Raw genomic sequence first — 19,138 nt, forward strand, 5'->3', positions numbered from 1 at the left:
TAGGAAAATTTAAATTAGTAGTTTGTTTGTTATTCAGCGCAGTGCGCACAAGTATTGGAACGACGCACACGCGCGCGCGGTTGTTATAATTCGTCGGATCAGTGCGCTACGTCGCTTATAGCTGCAATTCAAAACAATTCAAAACATGATTCAGTAACTTTTGATTTGAAATTGAGATCTTAGAATGCTGTTTTTCTCGGAATGTACAGCTGAAACTTAGCTGAAACTTCATCAGGTTAGTTGTTCAGTATCTTTCATTAGATTTTGAACTCTTTTGTTGCTTCAAACGAACAAAATGCACAAATTACAAATGATGGACTATAGCTTTAATTTGAGTCCAGATCATTCTGACCCGCCCTATATTGTAAGGAGAATTTTATTCCCTTTCTTAGTACCCGCAAACCCTCATTTCGACCAATGCCCAAGTCTGTCTCATTTTGCCAGACCGCCTCACGTTTATTCTGCCCTTGGGCAATCAGGCTGAATAGGCCAGTGTTTATCTCCAGTTTCTTTGGCATGAAGTAACTCAGAATATTTCTGTTCCCCCTGGATGGGATGCCAGTCCATAGCAGGTTACTGCCCAGCTACTGTCAATACCCACTTGTACACCTGGGTGGTGAGAAGCAAGTAGTTGTGAAATGGCTTGCCCAGGGACACAACATATGGTCAGCAGCTGGATTCGAACCCCTGATCCTCTGAAATATGCGGACAAGTTTACAGACCTTTAAATTGAAGATCGTACAAATCTCTTCATTTTCACGTTAGTAACCAAGCTTCTAATAAATAAACCTATTTTATCTCCTCTCTCACTCCCCAGACCGAGATAGCCTTCCTCTGCGCACCAGACCAGGACCCAGGCTACCCGACCTTCAAGTACGAGGCAGACAATGCGTACGTCTTCAACTGGTACACCAAGTACGCCTGCCCAGAAGATCCCATCGAGTGTGTGGTTACCGATGAAGAAACTCATACTCAATATGACTTATCAAGGTATTGAATTTTGAATTGTTTTTTTTATTTTTGAATAATTTCAATTTCTTCACTCACTTACGAGATTTCTAAGAATCTGAAACCTGAACTTTTATTCATAAGATGGAATTTTTTGCGTTGGGGTGATGTAAATCAAATTAGGTTTTGCCCTTCACCGGCGTATAAACACTGTATACTCAGTGTGTCACCTCCCAAGTAAAAGTTGGAAAAAAAATCACTCGGGTTGGACTCGAACCCACGACCTCCTGCTTTCTAGTGCAGATGTCTTACCACTCGACCACCGAGCTAACGGGATCGGTTGGCTGGTTCGAATCTGATGTACATAGCAGTGGGTACTGCATTAACTATTCATAAGATGGAATTTTCGCGTCGGGATGATGTAAATCAAATTAGGTTTTGCCCTTCACCAGAACTTTTATCTTTTACTTCTCAGCTTGTCCAAATCTCTGGAGGAGGACAATTGGTCGTTTGTGGACGATTCCGATCCCCAAGGCAACCGCAAGAAGTATTACATCAACGTGTGTCGGCCTGTCAACCCGGTCAAGGGCTGCGGTGCTTTTGCCGGCGCCTGCCAGACCGAATTTAACAACAATCAGGTCTGCGCAAGAATTTTGCCTTTTATAAGATTGGAAAGTTTTCGAATGTACGACCGCTGATGTCAGGAACCGGTTCCAGATTATGGAATCGGATGCTCGTCACCAACTTTACAAATTACTTAGTAACTTCTCATCAGACAATGAAAAAGAAAGGTTTTGAATGTCATCTGTGGGAAATTTTCAAAATGAAAACTTGGATACATGGAAAACTTAAACAGATTGCACATTTATGTGCATTTTACGACTGATGATGCTCGCGAAATTTGCAGTTTACATTGTAAAGCTATAAAGCTCTTCAGACAACTTCCGGTATTTGAATTGTGGGGTTGGCTTTCTTTTACGGGTTCCCAGGTACCCGTGTTTTAATTCAATAGGTTATCCGGTACCCGTATTACACCACTATTAATCAGTTCACGTCGGATGACGTGTATACACGCAAATAGTATACACGCAAATATTTAGCGGTATTCGGAACGGATGATGGATAAACACGCAACAAGCGAGGCCAGAAATATCTGTCAGCGGCCCGCTCCCAACGAGCGAGGCCAGAAATATCAGGGTGTGCTACCCACAGATGACTGCCTGTACCAGTCTCACATTGAGGTTCGTGAAAAACAATCCCGCGCCTGGGTCCGGTCAATGTAAGAATAATCCCGGCGTGAAGTGGTTAAAGTGTGACGCCTTATGATTCAGGTCGATTGACTTTGTGACGTGATCTTTCCCCGTCTTTTCAACCCAGGAGGTTCTTAGCATCAGCTCCCTGGGCGTTCCCAAGTCCAAGCCGGTCATCGAGAGCCAGGGTCACCTACTGCTGACCTACGTCAACGGCAGCGCGTGCAACGGAGGACAGGGACAGGTGGAAAGCAGGATCCACTTCAGCTGCAGAAAAGGCGTGCTGGTGAGGAAAAAGAAAGGTTTAATGGCTTTGCGCACAGACTGTAGAGGGCACTATTCAGTTTAGCGCTTGGGGGGAAATGGAGGACGCATACGTATTGCTGGTTGCTGTGTGCAGTTTATCAGTGCATGTGCATGAGCAAAGTGAAAAATGGCTTTTTACCAAGTCAAAAAAGGATTCTTGAAATCTGTTTCAGTACACCTGCCCGTTTCTTTGTCAGCAAATGCACCTCTTTGTTCTTTTTTCTCAAATGCAAAACAAACATTCGCTACAAGAGAATTGACGACAGTATCCAAATAAGAAGTTTCATCTGTTTTACCTTCTGATATGATAACATTTGGCCAATGTGACTGAGGGCAACATACACACACACAAAAATCCACTTCTCGGTTAGCCCAGTTAAAAGCCCTGTAATCTTTCAAAGGCCCAATTAAGAACTGTTGCCCATGTGCATATCACCGCCAACCATATTGTGAGGGGTTTTTCAAACTTCGGCCTCATCTAGAGCTTTGTCTCCAGGCTCCAGATTCATGATATTTGACCTCGGAATTAAGGAACTCTGACTCAATATAGGTCCATGTTTCAGAAACATCAAATCTTTAAATATGTTGCAAAATTACAGGGTCAATTTCCATGTGCACGTAAAAGTCTTCTGAACAATTTTAGATGAATCCAAAGCCTCAAATTGGTGGTCCAAATTTACGGTGTCCAACTCGTGTGATGAAACATGGGTTTGACCCCTGACTTGTGTCCTTTTGCAAGACACTTTACTACAATGGCCTAGCTACACCCTGGGGTAAAGTATAACTGGGTACCTGTGAGGATAGAGGCCAGAATGCGCTGATCTGGATCTGCTGCAGAAAGCAGGTCTCATGGCCAGACAAACAGGGATAATAATTGTGAAACACGCTATATCAGCGCATCATTATATGAAATCGTACTTTGTCATACAATTAATTTGCCTTGTTTGCTGTCTGGAATTCGACTCACACCAATAATCACTCTGTTCTTTGTGCATCAGGGGAGCAGCCCGCGTCTCCTCGAGAAAGTCAACGATTGTCTCTACTCGTTCATCTGGGAGACGGAGGCGGCCTGCACCATCGACGCGACGAGCGGGGAAGACTGTACCGTCAAGGATCCCAACTCGGAATACGTCTTCAACATGCAGACGCTCGTCAAACCAGACGGCTTTTACGAGGTCCCGGGCCCGTCCGGAACTCTTTTCCAGGTACGAATCAAAACTATGAAACACCAATATTTTTTTGGAAATATTTAATGTTATCTTTTTCAGAGTAAGAGAATGTGTCTTTCTGAACTTTGAACCGCAAGTAAAATAGATCACATCTTGGTCAAGGATTCCACACTTTGTAGCAGTGAAGGATTTATTGTACAAGGATTCAGGTTTGCACGTACATATAAAGAGTAGGTTAAGAATTGCTAAAATCTTTACAGGTGTAGAAATAGGCAAATAAATGGAAACATAACATCTAAACGTAATATACAACATTCGCTTTCGCTGTTATTTTCAGAAAAAAAGGATGGATTTGGCGGTTGATATTTTTAAAGCAAATATTTTTTACACTGACCTGTTTTAAGTTTTGTGTTCATAGATGTTGGAAAAACCAAAGGGACAACATTTTCTTGTAGTCTGGTTCCCTGACCCAGACCCAAATAAAAACCTAGTCATGGTGACTGACTCACTTAAAGTTATTGACACATTTACAAAAGGCAAAACCAATTCCGTCTGCAGACTGGAAAATGAGCCACTTCATTGAAAATGGCAAAACTCCTCACCACAGCCACTAATTTGAAAAATTCTAAATTCCTGTAGAAGACAAGGTAAATAACCATTCATATGAAAAAATTCGTTTTTTTCTCAATATACTCTATTTGCTACCAAAAAAAAAGATGATCTTGGGTCCAGATCATTTTGACTTGCCCTGTATTATCTTTTGAAACTCTATTATCGTTTTCTTTGTGCTGAATCAGCTGAACATCTGTGACAACGTTACTGGCGGCGACAGCCACTGTGTCTCGGCCGATGGCACGGCCCTCAGCTCCTGCAAGATTGCCGCCGACGGCAGCACGGCGGAGAACATCGGCAAGGTCTCAAAGACACTGAAATTCTCAGACGACGGTCTTCTGACGCTATCGTACCAGGGCAAAGAATTGGACACAGGTAAAATTGCTAAACAGACTATAAGCTGTCAGCGACTGTGGGTGTAAAAAATGAACATATATGACCCGCTCCACCCAAAAAAAAGAAGAGTATTTTGTCACAAAAAGATGAAATTGAGTTATATACATGGTTGGAAAGCCCACAACGTAAAGCTTTCTTTGGTATATAATAGAGCTCCATAGCCCCTCCCGTTCTGGAGATATGACATATTTGCATATTAATTTTTTGACGAAATGTTCACCCTCGGAACGTTGAGCGGGCCATTACACGATAATGCACAGCGCAACTTAACTCTTTCGGTGCCCGCGAAATTTAAAAAGTTTAACCCTAAAGTGCCCAACTTCGAGCGTTTTTTTTAATTGTTCAAAATTCTGTCAAAAAAAAAGGAAATAACTTTTACTCACTAAATTTGTTGTTGTTGTTGCTCTCTGGTATATCCTTGGTACATTGGAAAGTAGTCATGAACATAGTGATACACCCTGAAACACTGTCCTGCACATGGGAATTCTGCACTCTTTTGCAGAAAATACGAGTGTCAGTGTTGCGCCCTCTCACAAGAACTCGAATGAAACAAACAAATACAGGTCGTACCTGAATGAAAATGATATTATTAGAAGGAGCGAGAGTGCCCCCTTGTGATAACACGCTTATTCTACCTCGTACATGTACGAGGTTTGGCGATTTCTAACTAACAAATATACCTCGTACATGTACGACTTTGGCACTGAAAGACTTAATTACATTTTTTTGTGGAGAAGGACACATATATGTTCATCAATGAAAACTAAGACAAAAATTCTTGGTTTTTCCCATCACCCAGGTTTCCACTTGAAGACAGAGATCACATTCCTGTGTCGTCACAATGTCTCCCTGTCTGCCCAGAAACCAACCTTCCATCGTCAGGAAGGCAACACCTACATCTTCAACTTCGAGACGCCCCTCGCGTGCCTGCCGGAGTCCGTGGATTGCCTGGTATCCGACGACAAGGGTAACCAGTACGACCTGTCATCCCTGGCAAAGGATGACGGGAACTGGGAGGCCGTGGACACGCGGCCGAAGATGACAATGAGTTATTACATCAACGTGTGTCGGCCGGTCAACTCGCTTGGCACCGACACGCAGTTTTGCCCAGGTGGGAACAACTTAGAGTTGGGTCATAAAGTTGCTTTTATAATCGTTAGCATTTGAAACATCAAACATCCAACTTATGCTTGCATGGAAAATTCAGGATAATTGAAGATGTTGTTTATCCCCTTCCCCCCCCCCCCCCCAAAAAAAAAGTTACATTTTTTTATTAACTATAGGGCATTTGGGCAATTCAGTCGTTATGGAAGTTACATTCAGAGCCAAAAACTAATTTGAAACAACAAAGTGAAAGATTTGCATTGAAAGAAAATTGTATATATTTGGTACAACTACAACTCTAGCTAATGCCATAATTTATAACATGACATGATTAATTTAATTTTAGCAGAATTAATTAATGAGATATAAGTGCTGTGAATGATAGTTACGGATGTTATGCTTTAAGACACAGATTTTCAATTTTCCGTATGCATTGATAAAAATTGGTGAAGTTTCTTGCAAAGTTTAATAAGATAACTATGTTGTGGTAGGTATAGGTTTACTCTCAAGAAACACCTATGATATTTTTACAGAAAGGAATTTTGATGGTATGGAAACATCATGCTTTTGTTACGGGTGTTACATGTCTGAAATCAACTTTTTCAAACACGTGATAAAAAACATACTGAATCATGGTATTCTAAGTTCTTTGTGATATTTTCATAATAACAGCTGCATTTTGCATTTGAAAACAAGATGCCAAAATGACCACCTAAAACCAATAATTTTAGCCCCAAAAATTATTTTTTTCACACCAGTCAAATAAAAGGTCTTGTTGTCCCCTTTCATTTGACACCACATTTGAGATTGTAATGCACGTAGTTCTGAAGAGTTCATAATTTTTCCATTTTTCAGCCATGTCCACTTTGCGTGGAAACGCCCATTTAACTTTGGTTACGTGCAAGCTATGCCCAAGACACAGTCTCAAATTGTTTGCCATTCTCCTTCCAGGGGGACCAATCGGGGCCTGTCAGACAACCGCAGACAGTAAGGCGTTCAACATGGATTACGTGCAAGCTATGTCGAAGTTAGTCTCTAAATTTTTACCATTCTCCTTCCAGGGGGGCCGATCGGAGCCTGTCAGACAACGGCAGACAGTAAGGCGTTCAACATGGGCTACGTGCAAGCTATGCCCGAGGCCGCGGTAGACGGTTCCCTCAGCATACGCTACGTCAACGGCGATCTGTGCCACGGAAAGTACCACCGCAGCACGCGCATCAACTTCGAGTGCTCCACCACACCGGTAAGACGATGTAGTCCGTGCTTTGGAACTGGGTACCCAACTACCCGACCGTTAATTTCAGGAACCGGTTGCAAATTATGAAACAGACTTTACAAATATACTTAGTAACTTCTCGGACAGTGATAAAGAAATGTTTTGAATATCATTTGTGGAGGATTTTGAAAATGAAAACCAGGCTACATGGGAATACAAAACATGTTTCATGTTTATGACGCTCGCGAAAGTTGCAGTTTACACCGTAAAGCTAGAAGCTCACTGTACACGCTTGTATCTTGCTGTATGGATGCAGAGATGAGGTAGTATGTATCGTGTTGACCATTATGAACAATATGAACGGCAACTTCCAAGATTTTAATATTGGGTACCCGTAGACCATTTTAAGCCATCCCAACTTATGCTAACTATTTTAAGACTGTCTTAACATTTAGACCGTGTCGTTGCAATGGTCTAACTTGTAGACAGACTGACAAACCAGAGGTTTAAGACCGTCTAACGCGCATGGACAGCTTTAAGACCAGTTATTGCAATCTGCCCAGGTCAATTCCCTATCCTCATGTACTTTCTCAGATCTGGTATGAAGAGAGTGAAATGACAAGAATCAGCTTGTCTTACTGTTGCTTGTTCTGTTCATTTCAGGGGTCGCCAGTGTTTGAACTGGAAACAGATAGCTGTGAGTACATATTCACATGGGAGACACCGGCAGCCTGCCCACTACAGGTAAAAGATACAGTCTACATTAAGGAGAATACACAAGAAAGTGTGGATCCGTAATTTAAGAATTCACGAGGCGTGGAGCACCGAGTGAATTCATAAATTAAGAATCCACACTTGCGAGTGTATTCTTCAACTTTGCGTCAAAAGAAGTATTGTTATAAACAGTCCAGTGAGTGGAGATGAAAAGACTTGCATATCTCGTGTCGAGTCGTGGCCATCAGGGTAATTTACAAGGGAGTTTTTCAAGGCTCTTATACGTAATCAAGCATTGTGATGTGTTTAGCACAAGGGCGGATCCAGGAGGGGCCAAAGGGGGCCATGGCCCCCCCCCCCCCCCCCCAAAACGAAACCATTTTTTTTTTTTTTTTATGTGACATCGCAATGAGTACACCACCATCTTTTCCTCAAAAAACATTGGTTAAAGTGGTCAGAAATTGCCTCAGATCGCACCACAGAGCATCTAGAATCCAAAAATTTGGGGGGGGACCAAAATTTTTAAAAATTGTGTTCTGGAGCCGCCCTTGGTTTAGCATGTGTATCGCCACACCCGTACAACCAAGTCATGTTGTGTGTGGGCTCCTTGCGTCAACATGGAAAGTTCAGACGACGATTTCTTTCTGACTCAAAGTAAGTTTTGCAGTGACGGCGGAGAATCTGACAGTGAAGATGCATTGGTAATTTTCTGAAGGCATGTTTTCGTGCAGACGGTCCAATTAATGCTCATTATGAAGAACAATTGTCAGACATGTTAAAAGTGTGGATTCATAATTCTGAATTCACACTTTTAACAATAGTGTGACGTCATAGCAATGATTTAAAGGGTGTAAAGCAGGCGAGATGGCAGTGCCAAATCAATATTTTGACTGTTTCCGTTTTACAGAGAGTTACCGGCTCAGAATGTAAGGTCCAAGTCCCAAACTACGAATTCCAATACGACTTGACACTCCTCCACAACACAGAGACAGACTATGTAGTCAGCGTGCCGCCTTATGAGTATCGTATCAATGTTTGTGGTCCGTTGGTCGCCGGTGAGGAGGAGTGTAATGTCAACAACGTTGGAGCATGCCAGAAAAAGACGGGGGACCAGGGATTCATCAAAAATGCAGGTATGATTACACCACTGTTAATGCTATTAGAGCAGCTTCTATGTAGGGTTGTAAAAAAAGAGGTGTGAAATCATATTTGCTATTTATTTAATACACATTTAACGAAATTGGCATCTGCAGGGGTGTCAATGGGGTGGGGTGGGCAAATGTTCCCTGTCCACCCTCGTAAAAATGTTAAATTGAGAATATGCTAGAGAAAGTACAAGGATTTTTTGGGGGAAAAAATGTGCTTTGCCCCCCCGCCCCCCTTAGAAATAATCCTGGTGAGGCCTGTGAATTTGAATTGTGCCCAAAATCAGCAGCCGGATCACATTCTCATTCAGCCAATTGCAGCTATGCAATGTTACGTACTGAATCAAGGAAATAATAGCAACCACCCGCTTTTGTGCATCATGTCAGTGCTTGCTCGCGCGCACCCATTCATGGATTTTCTCAATTACAAACCAACTACTGACGGAAATTTCCGAAAATGCATCACTAGACACATCTTTGGAAATGGCCTTCTTTTATTGTTTTCGTCAAAATGACAGCATGCCAGAAGGAATAATTTCACAGGGAGTTTAGTGCCATTTCTATCTTTAAACCAAGTAAGGTTTTATACAATAATTTGGTCAGTTACTTTTTAGATAGCTGCAAATGATCTGCTGTACCTTTAATAAGATTGTATTTAATATATTAGATAAAACATAAAACATTTGGAGTATCAATTTTTGAGTAACATGTCATATGTCAACTTGTCAGGCCATGTGTCAACTTATTCCTTATTTTGATGGAGCACCATGTTTATTTTGAGTCATGATCAGACATGCCTGTCTTAAAAAAATTGCTATCGGACTTAATTTTTTAATTTTAATGGAATTTGTTGCAACACAGGCATGTTTAACCAGAAACTGCAATACAACGACGGCTCACTGAAGCTAAACTACACCACGGGGGTCAAGAACTGCCATTCAAATACCTACGAGCGATCCACCGCCATCAACTTCTTCTGCGATGAAGGAATACAGGGTAAGTTTCCTTGGCATGAAACAACCTTGGCATGATGACACAACTGTATATATTTCTATTCGGCCTGGATGGGATTCCAATCCATCACAGGTTACTCCCCAGTTAATGCCAGTACAATTGATATTCCTGGGTGGAGAGGTGCAATTCGTCACCGACACCACGAAGTAACACTCTACCGTGTTAAACCATATTTTTTTCGATTTTCAAGTTTTTTTTATTTTTAAACATTATTCATCAAGGCCTACCATTGCACGAAGTTTCAGGGCTTCAATAGCTTTGCTTTAATAATTACGCTAAGTATCCATGGCAACTTTTGCGCAAAAGTGACAATTTTCGTTTTCACGAAGTAACACCCAAGTTCCATTTACCATTGCAATGCATGGCGCGCACTCTGCTCATAAGTGAGCAAAAACGTTTTCACGAAGTAACACTCTTCTTGTAATAAGTTGTGTGAGCGCGCGCGCGCTGACCTGAAGTTGCACTTTCCTCGTGTTGAATACATTGAAGAGTGTTACTTCGTGAAAAAGAAAATTTACAGTTTCGCAGCCTTTTCGGTTTCACGAACTAACACTCATCTTTTTTCTCTTATTTCTTGTTTATTTAATACACAAACGGGTGAAAAACAGCAGATTTAATAAATTCAATTCATCAAGTGTCCACAATGAAAAACCCAACTGAAAATACTCTGTCGTTTTGACGCAAAGTGTTGTTTTAGAAGGCGTTCAACTTTAATAGCCGTTTTCTCCGATTGCTAGTTTTTACTGGTATGTAGATGGGTGTTACTTCGTGGTGTCGGTGACGAATTTGGGTAAAATAGCTTGCTTGAGGACACAACATATGACCAGAAGATGTTATTCTATTCGCCCTGGATGAGATTCCAGTCCATCGCAGGTTACTCCCCAATTAGTGCCAGTACAATGTATATTCAGTGGTGGAAAGTTGCAGTTTGGGTAAAACGGCTTGCTCAAGGACACAACATATGACCAGAAGATGGATTCGAACCCCTTCCCTCTAATTACAAGACACATATCCTTTTAAATAAATAAATTGTAATGCTTATATATCCATCCTAACCACAATCTCAAAGCAGTTTAAAAATATTGCCCCATTCATCAGGCCACGATACCACGCGGCAGCCGATATCAGCACACATTCGGTCCTCTACCCTCACAGGTACCCATTCATTCTCCTGGGTGGAGAGAGGCAATTGTAGATAAGTGTCTTGCCCAAGGGTACAAACACCATGTTCCTGGCAGGGTTCGAACCCACGCACCTTCTTACATGGTCAAACACTGTAACCACTGAACCATGGCATTCTACGAAGCCACACCCATGTTTGATGTACTCATATAAAGGTTTTTTTTACACTTCTGTGACCTTCCATTCAAGGAAATGGCGAGCCTACGTTTATTCAGGAGGACTCAGATTGCACATACATCTTTGAGTGGGCAACCCCGCAAGCCTGCCCTCCATTTAAGGTACGTAACAAAATGATATTTTCTGTGCTAAGTAAAGTTTATATGCTAAGCTAAAAAAAAAAAAGCAGCCAAGAACAACTCAGTATACATTGCATCGTAGTTTTTTCAAAGCAGATATGTATTGTGTGCTTAAGCAAATTAATGGGTCAAGCTAATATCACCTGCCGAGAACCAGTTACAAACAACACAATTGACATGACAGTTTGGCTGGTAACCCGCAGGTTGTGGAGTGCAGCTACAGCGACAGGAATCAACAGTTTGACCTTGCGTCGCTGGCTCGGGTCGATGACAACTACCGCATTGACCCTATGGCGACAGTCGGGACCGATGTTTATTACATCAATGTGTGTCGCTCACTACTGCACAAGACGCAAGCACAAGGTAGATGTCTGAATAGACTAATCCTTTCAGCCCCCCCCCCCCTAATGTCTTGACCAATCCCACCCATGATTGCGCAATTAAATGTCTGGTGAAAGTCTAACAAGTGTATGAACTTGCTTATAAGTTGTGTAGTTAAGGTGTACCTAAAGGGCCATGTAATGTAAAAAAAAATTTAATGCGGTCCTTGCGAATACACCTTTGTGTCCCATTGAACCTTATTTTCAATTTTCATTTTACCAATTTGAAGGTTATTTTGGTGCCTTTTTGGCTTTTATGCCGATGCAAATTCGCATATTTATGAGCAAAAGTGTGATGTCATTTTGGGCAGAAACCTCAATGTTACAGCTATTTCAACACCAAAGTTTGCCAGAATTTTGGATTTATACCGGTCATTATTTTGGTCATAAACTTTCTTTTCTTTGGTGATTCGTTGTGGTGTCAGTGCATGGCGGTAAGCCAATGAGCAAACTGTTCTCACAAATCTTTTCAATAAGCAAAGTCATTAGTTCACAATTTGAACTGAAAACCCCTCAACTGAACAGTGTCTTCCTGAAATGACATCACAGCAACAGCGCCCTCATCTGTCAGGAAAAGCATGAACAATTTTAAATGTTTTTGAAAAAGTGCACTTTTCAATAAGATTAACCAAAAAGGGTTATCAAGTAGTTTTGCATACATTTAAGAGGAGTAGAAAGTTGCAAAAAAATATGTTCCCAAGTAAATTTCAATTCATGGCCCTTAATTTTTTTTTTTTTCCCCCTAGGTTCCAGCTGTCCTCACAATGCAGCTGCCTGCCTGAAGCAAGGTGACAAGTAAGTTTCAGACGGGCCGGTATTTGACATAGTGAAAATTCTGCCAAATTCCCTTCAAATTCCACCCGTTGGTAAATTCTCATAAATCCCAGAACTACCAAGAGAATGACAATTCACTTTGGCTGTTGCAGCTAATGTGGACCAGCAAAACATTTTACCAGCCCCCCTCCACCCCCCCCCCCCCCCAACAAAATGAAAAAACTTTCTAGCTTGTCTGAACTATTACAAAGAGATTAACTGACTCATATTATACAAATATTGACTGCTTCAAGTGGTGAAGTAAAACTTAGCTGGTTGGCCAACCATCGTTTAGTCCACACATTGTCAGGTTACACATCCATGAACAGGAGCAAGCCAGCTAGTCTGGTTCCCTGACTTGACAACTCCACGACATCTATAAATTGCTCAATTTCGTCTGACACAGGGTCAGGGAACCGGACTACAAGAACAGCATTTTTTCTTGGTTTGTCCAGCATATATGAACACAAAACTGTAAATAAATCAGTGTAACAACATTTGCTGTGAAATACTAACCCCCAAATCCATCCCTTTCTGAAACTTATAGCTATAGTTAATGTTGTATTTTACATGTAATTCTTCGTTGGAACTCCAGGTACTTTAACTTGGGCGAGGTCATCCAAGGCCCCACCATGGAGAGCGGTCACCTGGTCCTGAGGTACGAGTCAGGTGACCCGTGCCCCTCAGGGGGCGGGGCCAAACGCAGCTCCATCGTCAGCCTCGAGTGCGACAAGGAGGGAGTGGTAAGACACAAACATGCACTGCATTGTGGTCCGGCTAGCGATGACCGGCTCAATTCTGATACGCAATTGTCTGTTTTCTTTTACAAAAGTTGAACAGCTAAATAAAAAAAAATCCTCTTATTTTCCATTTTATAATAACATGTTACTCCCTGCAAAGATCACAAAAAGTTAAGCAGTGGTTCATGCTTCTTAAAAAACAAATTGTTCTCTGTCTTATTTGAAATTCAGTGTTGTAGTATATGTACACTGTACTCATACTCGAGTACTACTCAAGTCCTTTTTTTTTGGTCTTGTACTCTGAGACCTGTACTTGTACTCGGAAGTCCTCGTACTCTGTAACTTAAGTACTCGGCAGTACTCGGTACTCGGAAAAAAAGTACTCGACTACAGCACTGATTAAATTATGGACAAAATATGCAATGCTATTTTTGCAGGTTCACAATTCAGCGTCATTATTGCACGTTTTTTGCTTTCCAAAGTTGTCACAAGCAATGATTTAATCGTTTTTTTATTATTTTTTAATTATCATTTTTTGGTAATGAAACCAAGGATTCCTCAAAAGCGCCCTCGGCACTGTAGCTCGCAAGCCTGAAGAAACCTGTAGAGAGAAGACAATGAAGAAGAAATTAAAGTTTTAGAGGTGGGAGGAAAACCCCAGAAGAAAATATTCTGAGGGTAAACCCACTGAATCAGGTAGGGACTGAAAACCCGATCCACGTGAGGACCAGGGCAGGAATCGAACCCAGGCCATAGAGGTGGAAGGCAAGGAAAGAAACCACTGCGCCAACCTGACTACCCAATAATTCAACATAGCGTGACGTTTTGCCTGGGGCCAATTTCATGAATTAATGCTTACGCTCTGAAACTTGCTAAGCACAACAACTACTTGCTTACCAAAACTTGGTTACTGGCCAGAATGCCATGCTATGTTTATGGCTTGTGACTGGTTCCCAATGATTTTTGCTTAGAACACAAGTTTGCCAAGCTATATGGTTATTCTCATTCCAGGGAAGCACTCCCCAGTATAGCTACACCAGCGACAATTGCGAGTACCACTTCATCTGGCTGACCAACTTGGCTTGCACCATCAATAACGAGACAGAGGTATTAACGGATGATTGCACCGCCGTCAATCCTGCAACTGGTAAGGAAGTATCATTGTAGTATCACTGGTAATATCATGGAATATCACACACAGTACTGTGGAAATATCACAGACAATACCCATAGAAATATCTCGGACAATACCGCAGAAATATTGCAGACAGTACCATAGGAATATCACAGACAATACCATAAAAATTTCACAGACACTATCAGGGAATTATCAACGACAATACCATAAAAATATCACAGACAATACTATAGAAATATCACAGACAATACTACAGAAATATCACAAACAAAACCATAGAAAATCACCGGCAATTCTATACAAAAGTCATAGAAAAATAACATTACTTTACCATGGAAATGTCAAAGAAATGTTACTGACATACCCTTGGAAAATAGGGAAAATGTTATAGACATTTCAATGCAAGAAGTATAGATATATCACTGAAAAAATCAAGAAAATACTGTACACATCATCATGGATGTATTGTATAAATATTGTATAAATACCATAGAAATACCTTAGAAATATTAATCAAAATGATTAAGTGTCATAGACAACATGGAAGTAAAGAAGTACAGTGAAATCTCAATAAGTCAAACCTCAAGAGAACAGGTTCAAAATTTGACTTACGCAGAGTTTTGAGTTAAGCAGGGTTGTATATCATTGTTATACTACTGAAGGGAATGGAGTCTTTGTTTGACTTAACAGTTGTTTTGAGTTATCAGAGTTTGACTTATCGAGATTTCACTGTATCATTGACATTACCATGGAAACACCTTAGATGTTACATTGACATGGAGGCTCACAAAAGACTTAGGCTGATCATGTTATTGGCGTATGGGAATCTGCATTGTGCGATTAGGGAGCTATGGTTGCAGAAGTGGGATCAACGTCCAAGTGTTTCATTGCTTTGCAAACAGGTTTCAAGTTCGACTTGAACATCTTGAAGAGTGCCGAGGGTTACACAGTCAACAGTGACAAGGGGCATCAGTATCTTTTTTCGCTGTGTGCACCGCTGCAGGGCTCACCGTGTGAGGGGGACAACATTGGTAAGAATTTTGAGAGTGAAAGCTCTTCCTCTTTGTAGCAAGTTCCTGCCCCTGTTGCAACAAGCTGCTGTACCCGTTTTGCAACAATCTCCTGCCCCTGTCTACCAAGCCTCTCCCCTTGTCTACCAAGCCTCTCCTGCTGGCTACCAAGGTCATTTATACAATGCTTCTCTGTATGAATACCAAAACCCTCTCAGTCTACCAAGCCCCTCCCCCGTGTGTACCAAGCCCCTCCCCCATGTGTACCAAGCCCCCTCCCCTGTCTATCAAGCCCCTCCCCTGTCTACCAACCTCCTTCCCCTGTCTACCAAGCCCCTCCCCCTGGCTGTCTACCAAGCCCTTCCCCTTGTCTACCAAGCCCCTTCGTTTTGTCTACCAAGCCCCTTCCCCTTGTCTACCAAGACCCTCCCCTTGTCTTCCAAGCCCCTTCCCCGTGTGTACCAAACTTCTCGTATTCTACCCAGTCCCTCCCCCTGTCTACCAAGCCTCTCCCCTTGTCCACCAAGGCCCTCCCATTGTCTACCAAGCACCTCCCCCATGTGTACCAAGCCCATCCGGCATGTGTACCAAGCCCCTCCCCCTTGTGATTTGCTGTAATTCACTTCTGTTTGAAAAACATGCTTTTTCTAGGGTCTTGTCAGACGGAAAAGACCGCCACAAATCCCCGTAGTTTCAGCAGCGGTAGTTTCAATCGCAAGCTTCACTACCACGATGGCACCCTCTTCCTAAACTACGAGGACGGTGCGCCGTGCCACAACAATGCATTCACCCGTAGTACCATCATCAACTTTGTGTGCTCGCTGAACAAGGGCGCCATCGGGGAACCGGTGTTTGTGGATGAATCGGAAGACTGCACCTACTACATCTCGTGGCACACGACCGTTGTTTGCGAGGAATTTGTAAGTTTCATCAAAGTGTTTAAACAGCAGATAAGAGCAACAAACAAGATTTGACATATGTGTCATGGGTTTGAAAAAGACGTCACATGTTGTAAGTTGTTATTTTCACAAAATAGACAATGGAAGGCAAACAGATTTTTTGGGGGGTAAAATTGAGAAAACTTTGTAAATTTGGATGCTATTTCTCTTGAGTAAATTTTAATTTCTGTTGTTACTGGACTTACTTGAAATAGTTAGATCTTGTGAAAGTCAGAAGGCGAGACGTTTCAATTCAGCAGAATATTCTTAAGATGCTTTTACCTTTTTTAGGATTTTAACATGAAAGAGACATAAAGAAAAACAATTTCAGGATTTTGTTTTATCTATATGTCTTTTTAAGTGAAAATATAATAATTTTAGAAAGTTAATAAAAATCCAAGTTTGGAGGCAAGAAAATGTGGATTGTTGACCGGCTTCACTGACAAGAAGTTTAAACATAATAATATAAAAGATTATAATATAAAAAATTTCTACCGCGCATTTTCCAAATAAAATTGATCAAATGCGCCTCACAATAAGAACAATAAGACTTTCAGTTATTTAAAAATTCAATAAAAATACACAAAAACCTACAACAATTAAGTCAAATCATTAAGTTAAACCGGTACGTGAATACTACAGATAAAATACAAGTAACTCATTTAAAACCCCATAAACCAATCAAAATCGTTCCGTACTTCGACAGATTCAGTGCAACGTGATCAACGGGTCACGGGTCATCGACCTTTCACCCCTGGTCAGCGACCGTGGCTACTACCTGGCCAACTCCCTCACCGACGACGACGATGAGAAGCAGTACTACATCAACCTCTGCCGACCTTTGAACCCTATCCCGGGGGTCAGGTGCCCGCCGGGGTCGGCCGCGTGCTTGGACAAGGGCAACGGCCAAGTTGTACGTATATAGAACAACTTTGGGGTTTTAAAAATCTCACTGCTCAGGGATTTGGAATTGAGGTGTCTATTTTGCCAATGTTACATATTCCTAAAATTACCTATCATGGAAAGGTTGGCTATGGAGTTTTATGCACATTTTCATTGCTGTCTATCTTTTGTATTTTAAGTCAGGATGACCAGTAAGTTCAACTTTTGTATTTTCTTTTCCTTGATATTATATTATTTTACTCTTTGCTTACCACATTTTTTCCTCAGTTTGTTAAAAGATATTAAATCACATTAAAGATAAAGTCCATCATTTGTAATTTGTGCATTTTGTTCGTTTGAAGCAACAAAAGTGCTCAAAATCTAATGAAGGATACTGAAAAACTAACCCGATGAAGTTTCAGCTCAGCTTCAGCTGTATATTTCGAGAAAAACAGCATTCTAGGATCTCAATTTCAAATCAAAAGTTGCTGAATCATGTTTTGAATTGTTTTGAATTGCAGCTATACGCGATGTCGCGCACTGATCCAACGAATTATAGCAACCGCGCGCGCCTGTGCGTCGTGCCAATGCTTGCGCGTGCTGCGCCAAATAACAAAACGAACTACTAATTTAAATTTTCCTACGGTGCGTCTTAAGACGCACCGTTGGAAAGGCCTTCTTTCGTTGATTACTTCAACATGATAGCTTGCCAGAAAGATTAATTTTACAGGGAGTTTAGTCCACTTACTATCTTTCAACCAAGTATGTTTTTCAACAATAATACGCCAGTTACTTTTTCGGATGGCTGCAAGTGATGGACTATAGCTTTAAACAGCAAATGCACAGCTATTAAAAAATGAGTGAAAGCCAAAATCGGTGAAAGCCAAAATTATTTAATATTTTTGGTGGGAAACAGTACAACTGCTTGTTCAAATAAACTTGACCATTTTCATAAAAACATTTTTCATGTCATTGTTGGTCGGCAAATTTGTTTGTAGTGTTTTTCAGACAATGAAATCTTTGAGGGCATTTTAAGAACAGGAGAAGGTTCCTAAAATTATGGCATGGATAGCTTACAACATATTCTCAGTTGATTTGTGCACTCAAAAAATCTCACTGATCTTCCGATGTTTTCCTGTGTTTTCCAACTTCCTTTCTTGTTTGTCTCTTTCAATTTCGTAGAATCTAGGGAGAGTCAGCGAAGGACCAAAGATCGTTGAGGGACGCGTCGTCATGAGCTACGCCAAGGGTGATGTCTGCCCCGAAGACAATTCAAAGAACATCTCCACTGTCATTACGCTGCTCTGTGAGCGGGGAACGTCACAGGTAAGTCTCTGAAAGTTTCCTAACGAGATAGAAGTTGAAAATTCTGGCGACCGGCAAAGACAGAAAAGCTGCCATTGGTCCAGTGGTTACGGTGTTCGACTCATGTGCCGTGGTACATGGGTTCGAATCCTGACAGGGAACATGGTGCTTGTGCGCTTGGGCAAGGCACTTTACTACGATTGCCTCTCTCCATCCAGGTGTAGTAAATGGGTACCTGGTAGGAAGAAATTCCTTCAATGCTTGAGCGCCGTAATGGCAGCCGTGCTAAAGCCAGAGTAATAATAAGAGTGCCAGGAGCGTCACTTCGTGGCGGACGTGAGCGCTATACAAGAAGCCAGACACACAAGAAATGCTTGGACAAACATCAGACACACAAGAAATGCTTGGACATAAAGGAAAAAAAAGAAGTCAATTTCGAGCAGTCCCGTGCAGAGTTTGACGGTACAAAATTGGTAAAACTTTCAATGTTCAACTTTAATGTCCCCATCTATGTTACTGCACAAATCCTGTTTTAACTTTATTGATAGCAAAATATGTTAGACGTTGCCAAATGCATTCA

The 19,138-nt window shown here is 41.5% G+C and overlaps 1 protein-coding gene across 2 annotated transcripts in view; it reads left to right on the forward strand.

Annotated features, from left to right (window-relative positions):
• LOC119722071 (cation-independent mannose-6-phosphate receptor-like) overlaps nucleotides 1–19,138 on the forward strand; it is a 56,675-nt gene that overhangs the window by 16,979 nt on the left and 20,558 nt on the right. For both annotated transcript variants that reach the window (XM_038192076.1, XM_038192077.1), the window contains exons 13-31: nucleotides 818–990; nucleotides 1,424–1,586; nucleotides 2,326–2,484; nucleotides 3,503–3,709; nucleotides 4,471–4,660; nucleotides 5,481–5,792; nucleotides 6,847–7,028; nucleotides 7,665–7,745; nucleotides 8,623–8,848; nucleotides 9,722–9,856; nucleotides 11,246–11,334; nucleotides 11,556–11,715; nucleotides 12,479–12,527; nucleotides 13,141–13,288; nucleotides 14,297–14,432; nucleotides 15,326–15,454; nucleotides 16,085–16,353; nucleotides 17,078–17,284; nucleotides 18,436–18,579. In XM_038192076.1, coding sequence (XP_038048004.1) covers nucleotides 818–990; nucleotides 1,424–1,586; nucleotides 2,326–2,484; nucleotides 3,503–3,709; nucleotides 4,471–4,660; nucleotides 5,481–5,792; nucleotides 6,847–7,028; nucleotides 7,665–7,745; nucleotides 8,623–8,848; nucleotides 9,722–9,856; nucleotides 11,246–11,334; nucleotides 11,556–11,715; nucleotides 12,479–12,527; nucleotides 13,141–13,288; nucleotides 14,297–14,432; nucleotides 15,326–15,454; nucleotides 16,085–16,353; nucleotides 17,078–17,284; nucleotides 18,436–18,579 — 3,159 coding nt within the window. The remainder of the gene's footprint in view (nucleotides 1–817; nucleotides 991–1,423; nucleotides 1,587–2,325; nucleotides 2,485–3,502; nucleotides 3,710–4,470; nucleotides 4,661–5,480; nucleotides 5,793–6,846; nucleotides 7,029–7,664; nucleotides 7,746–8,622; nucleotides 8,849–9,721; nucleotides 9,857–11,245; nucleotides 11,335–11,555; nucleotides 11,716–12,478; nucleotides 12,528–13,140; nucleotides 13,289–14,296; nucleotides 14,433–15,325; nucleotides 15,455–16,084; nucleotides 16,354–17,077; nucleotides 17,285–18,435; nucleotides 18,580–19,138) is intronic.

This window comes from Patiria miniata, unplaced genomic scaffold (assembly GCF_015706575.1).
Source record: "Patiria miniata isolate m_02_andy unplaced genomic scaffold, ASM1570657v1 HiC_scaffold_14, whole genome shotgun sequence".
NCBI lineage: Eukaryota > Metazoa > Echinodermata > Asteroidea > Valvatida > Asterinidae > Patiria > Patiria miniata.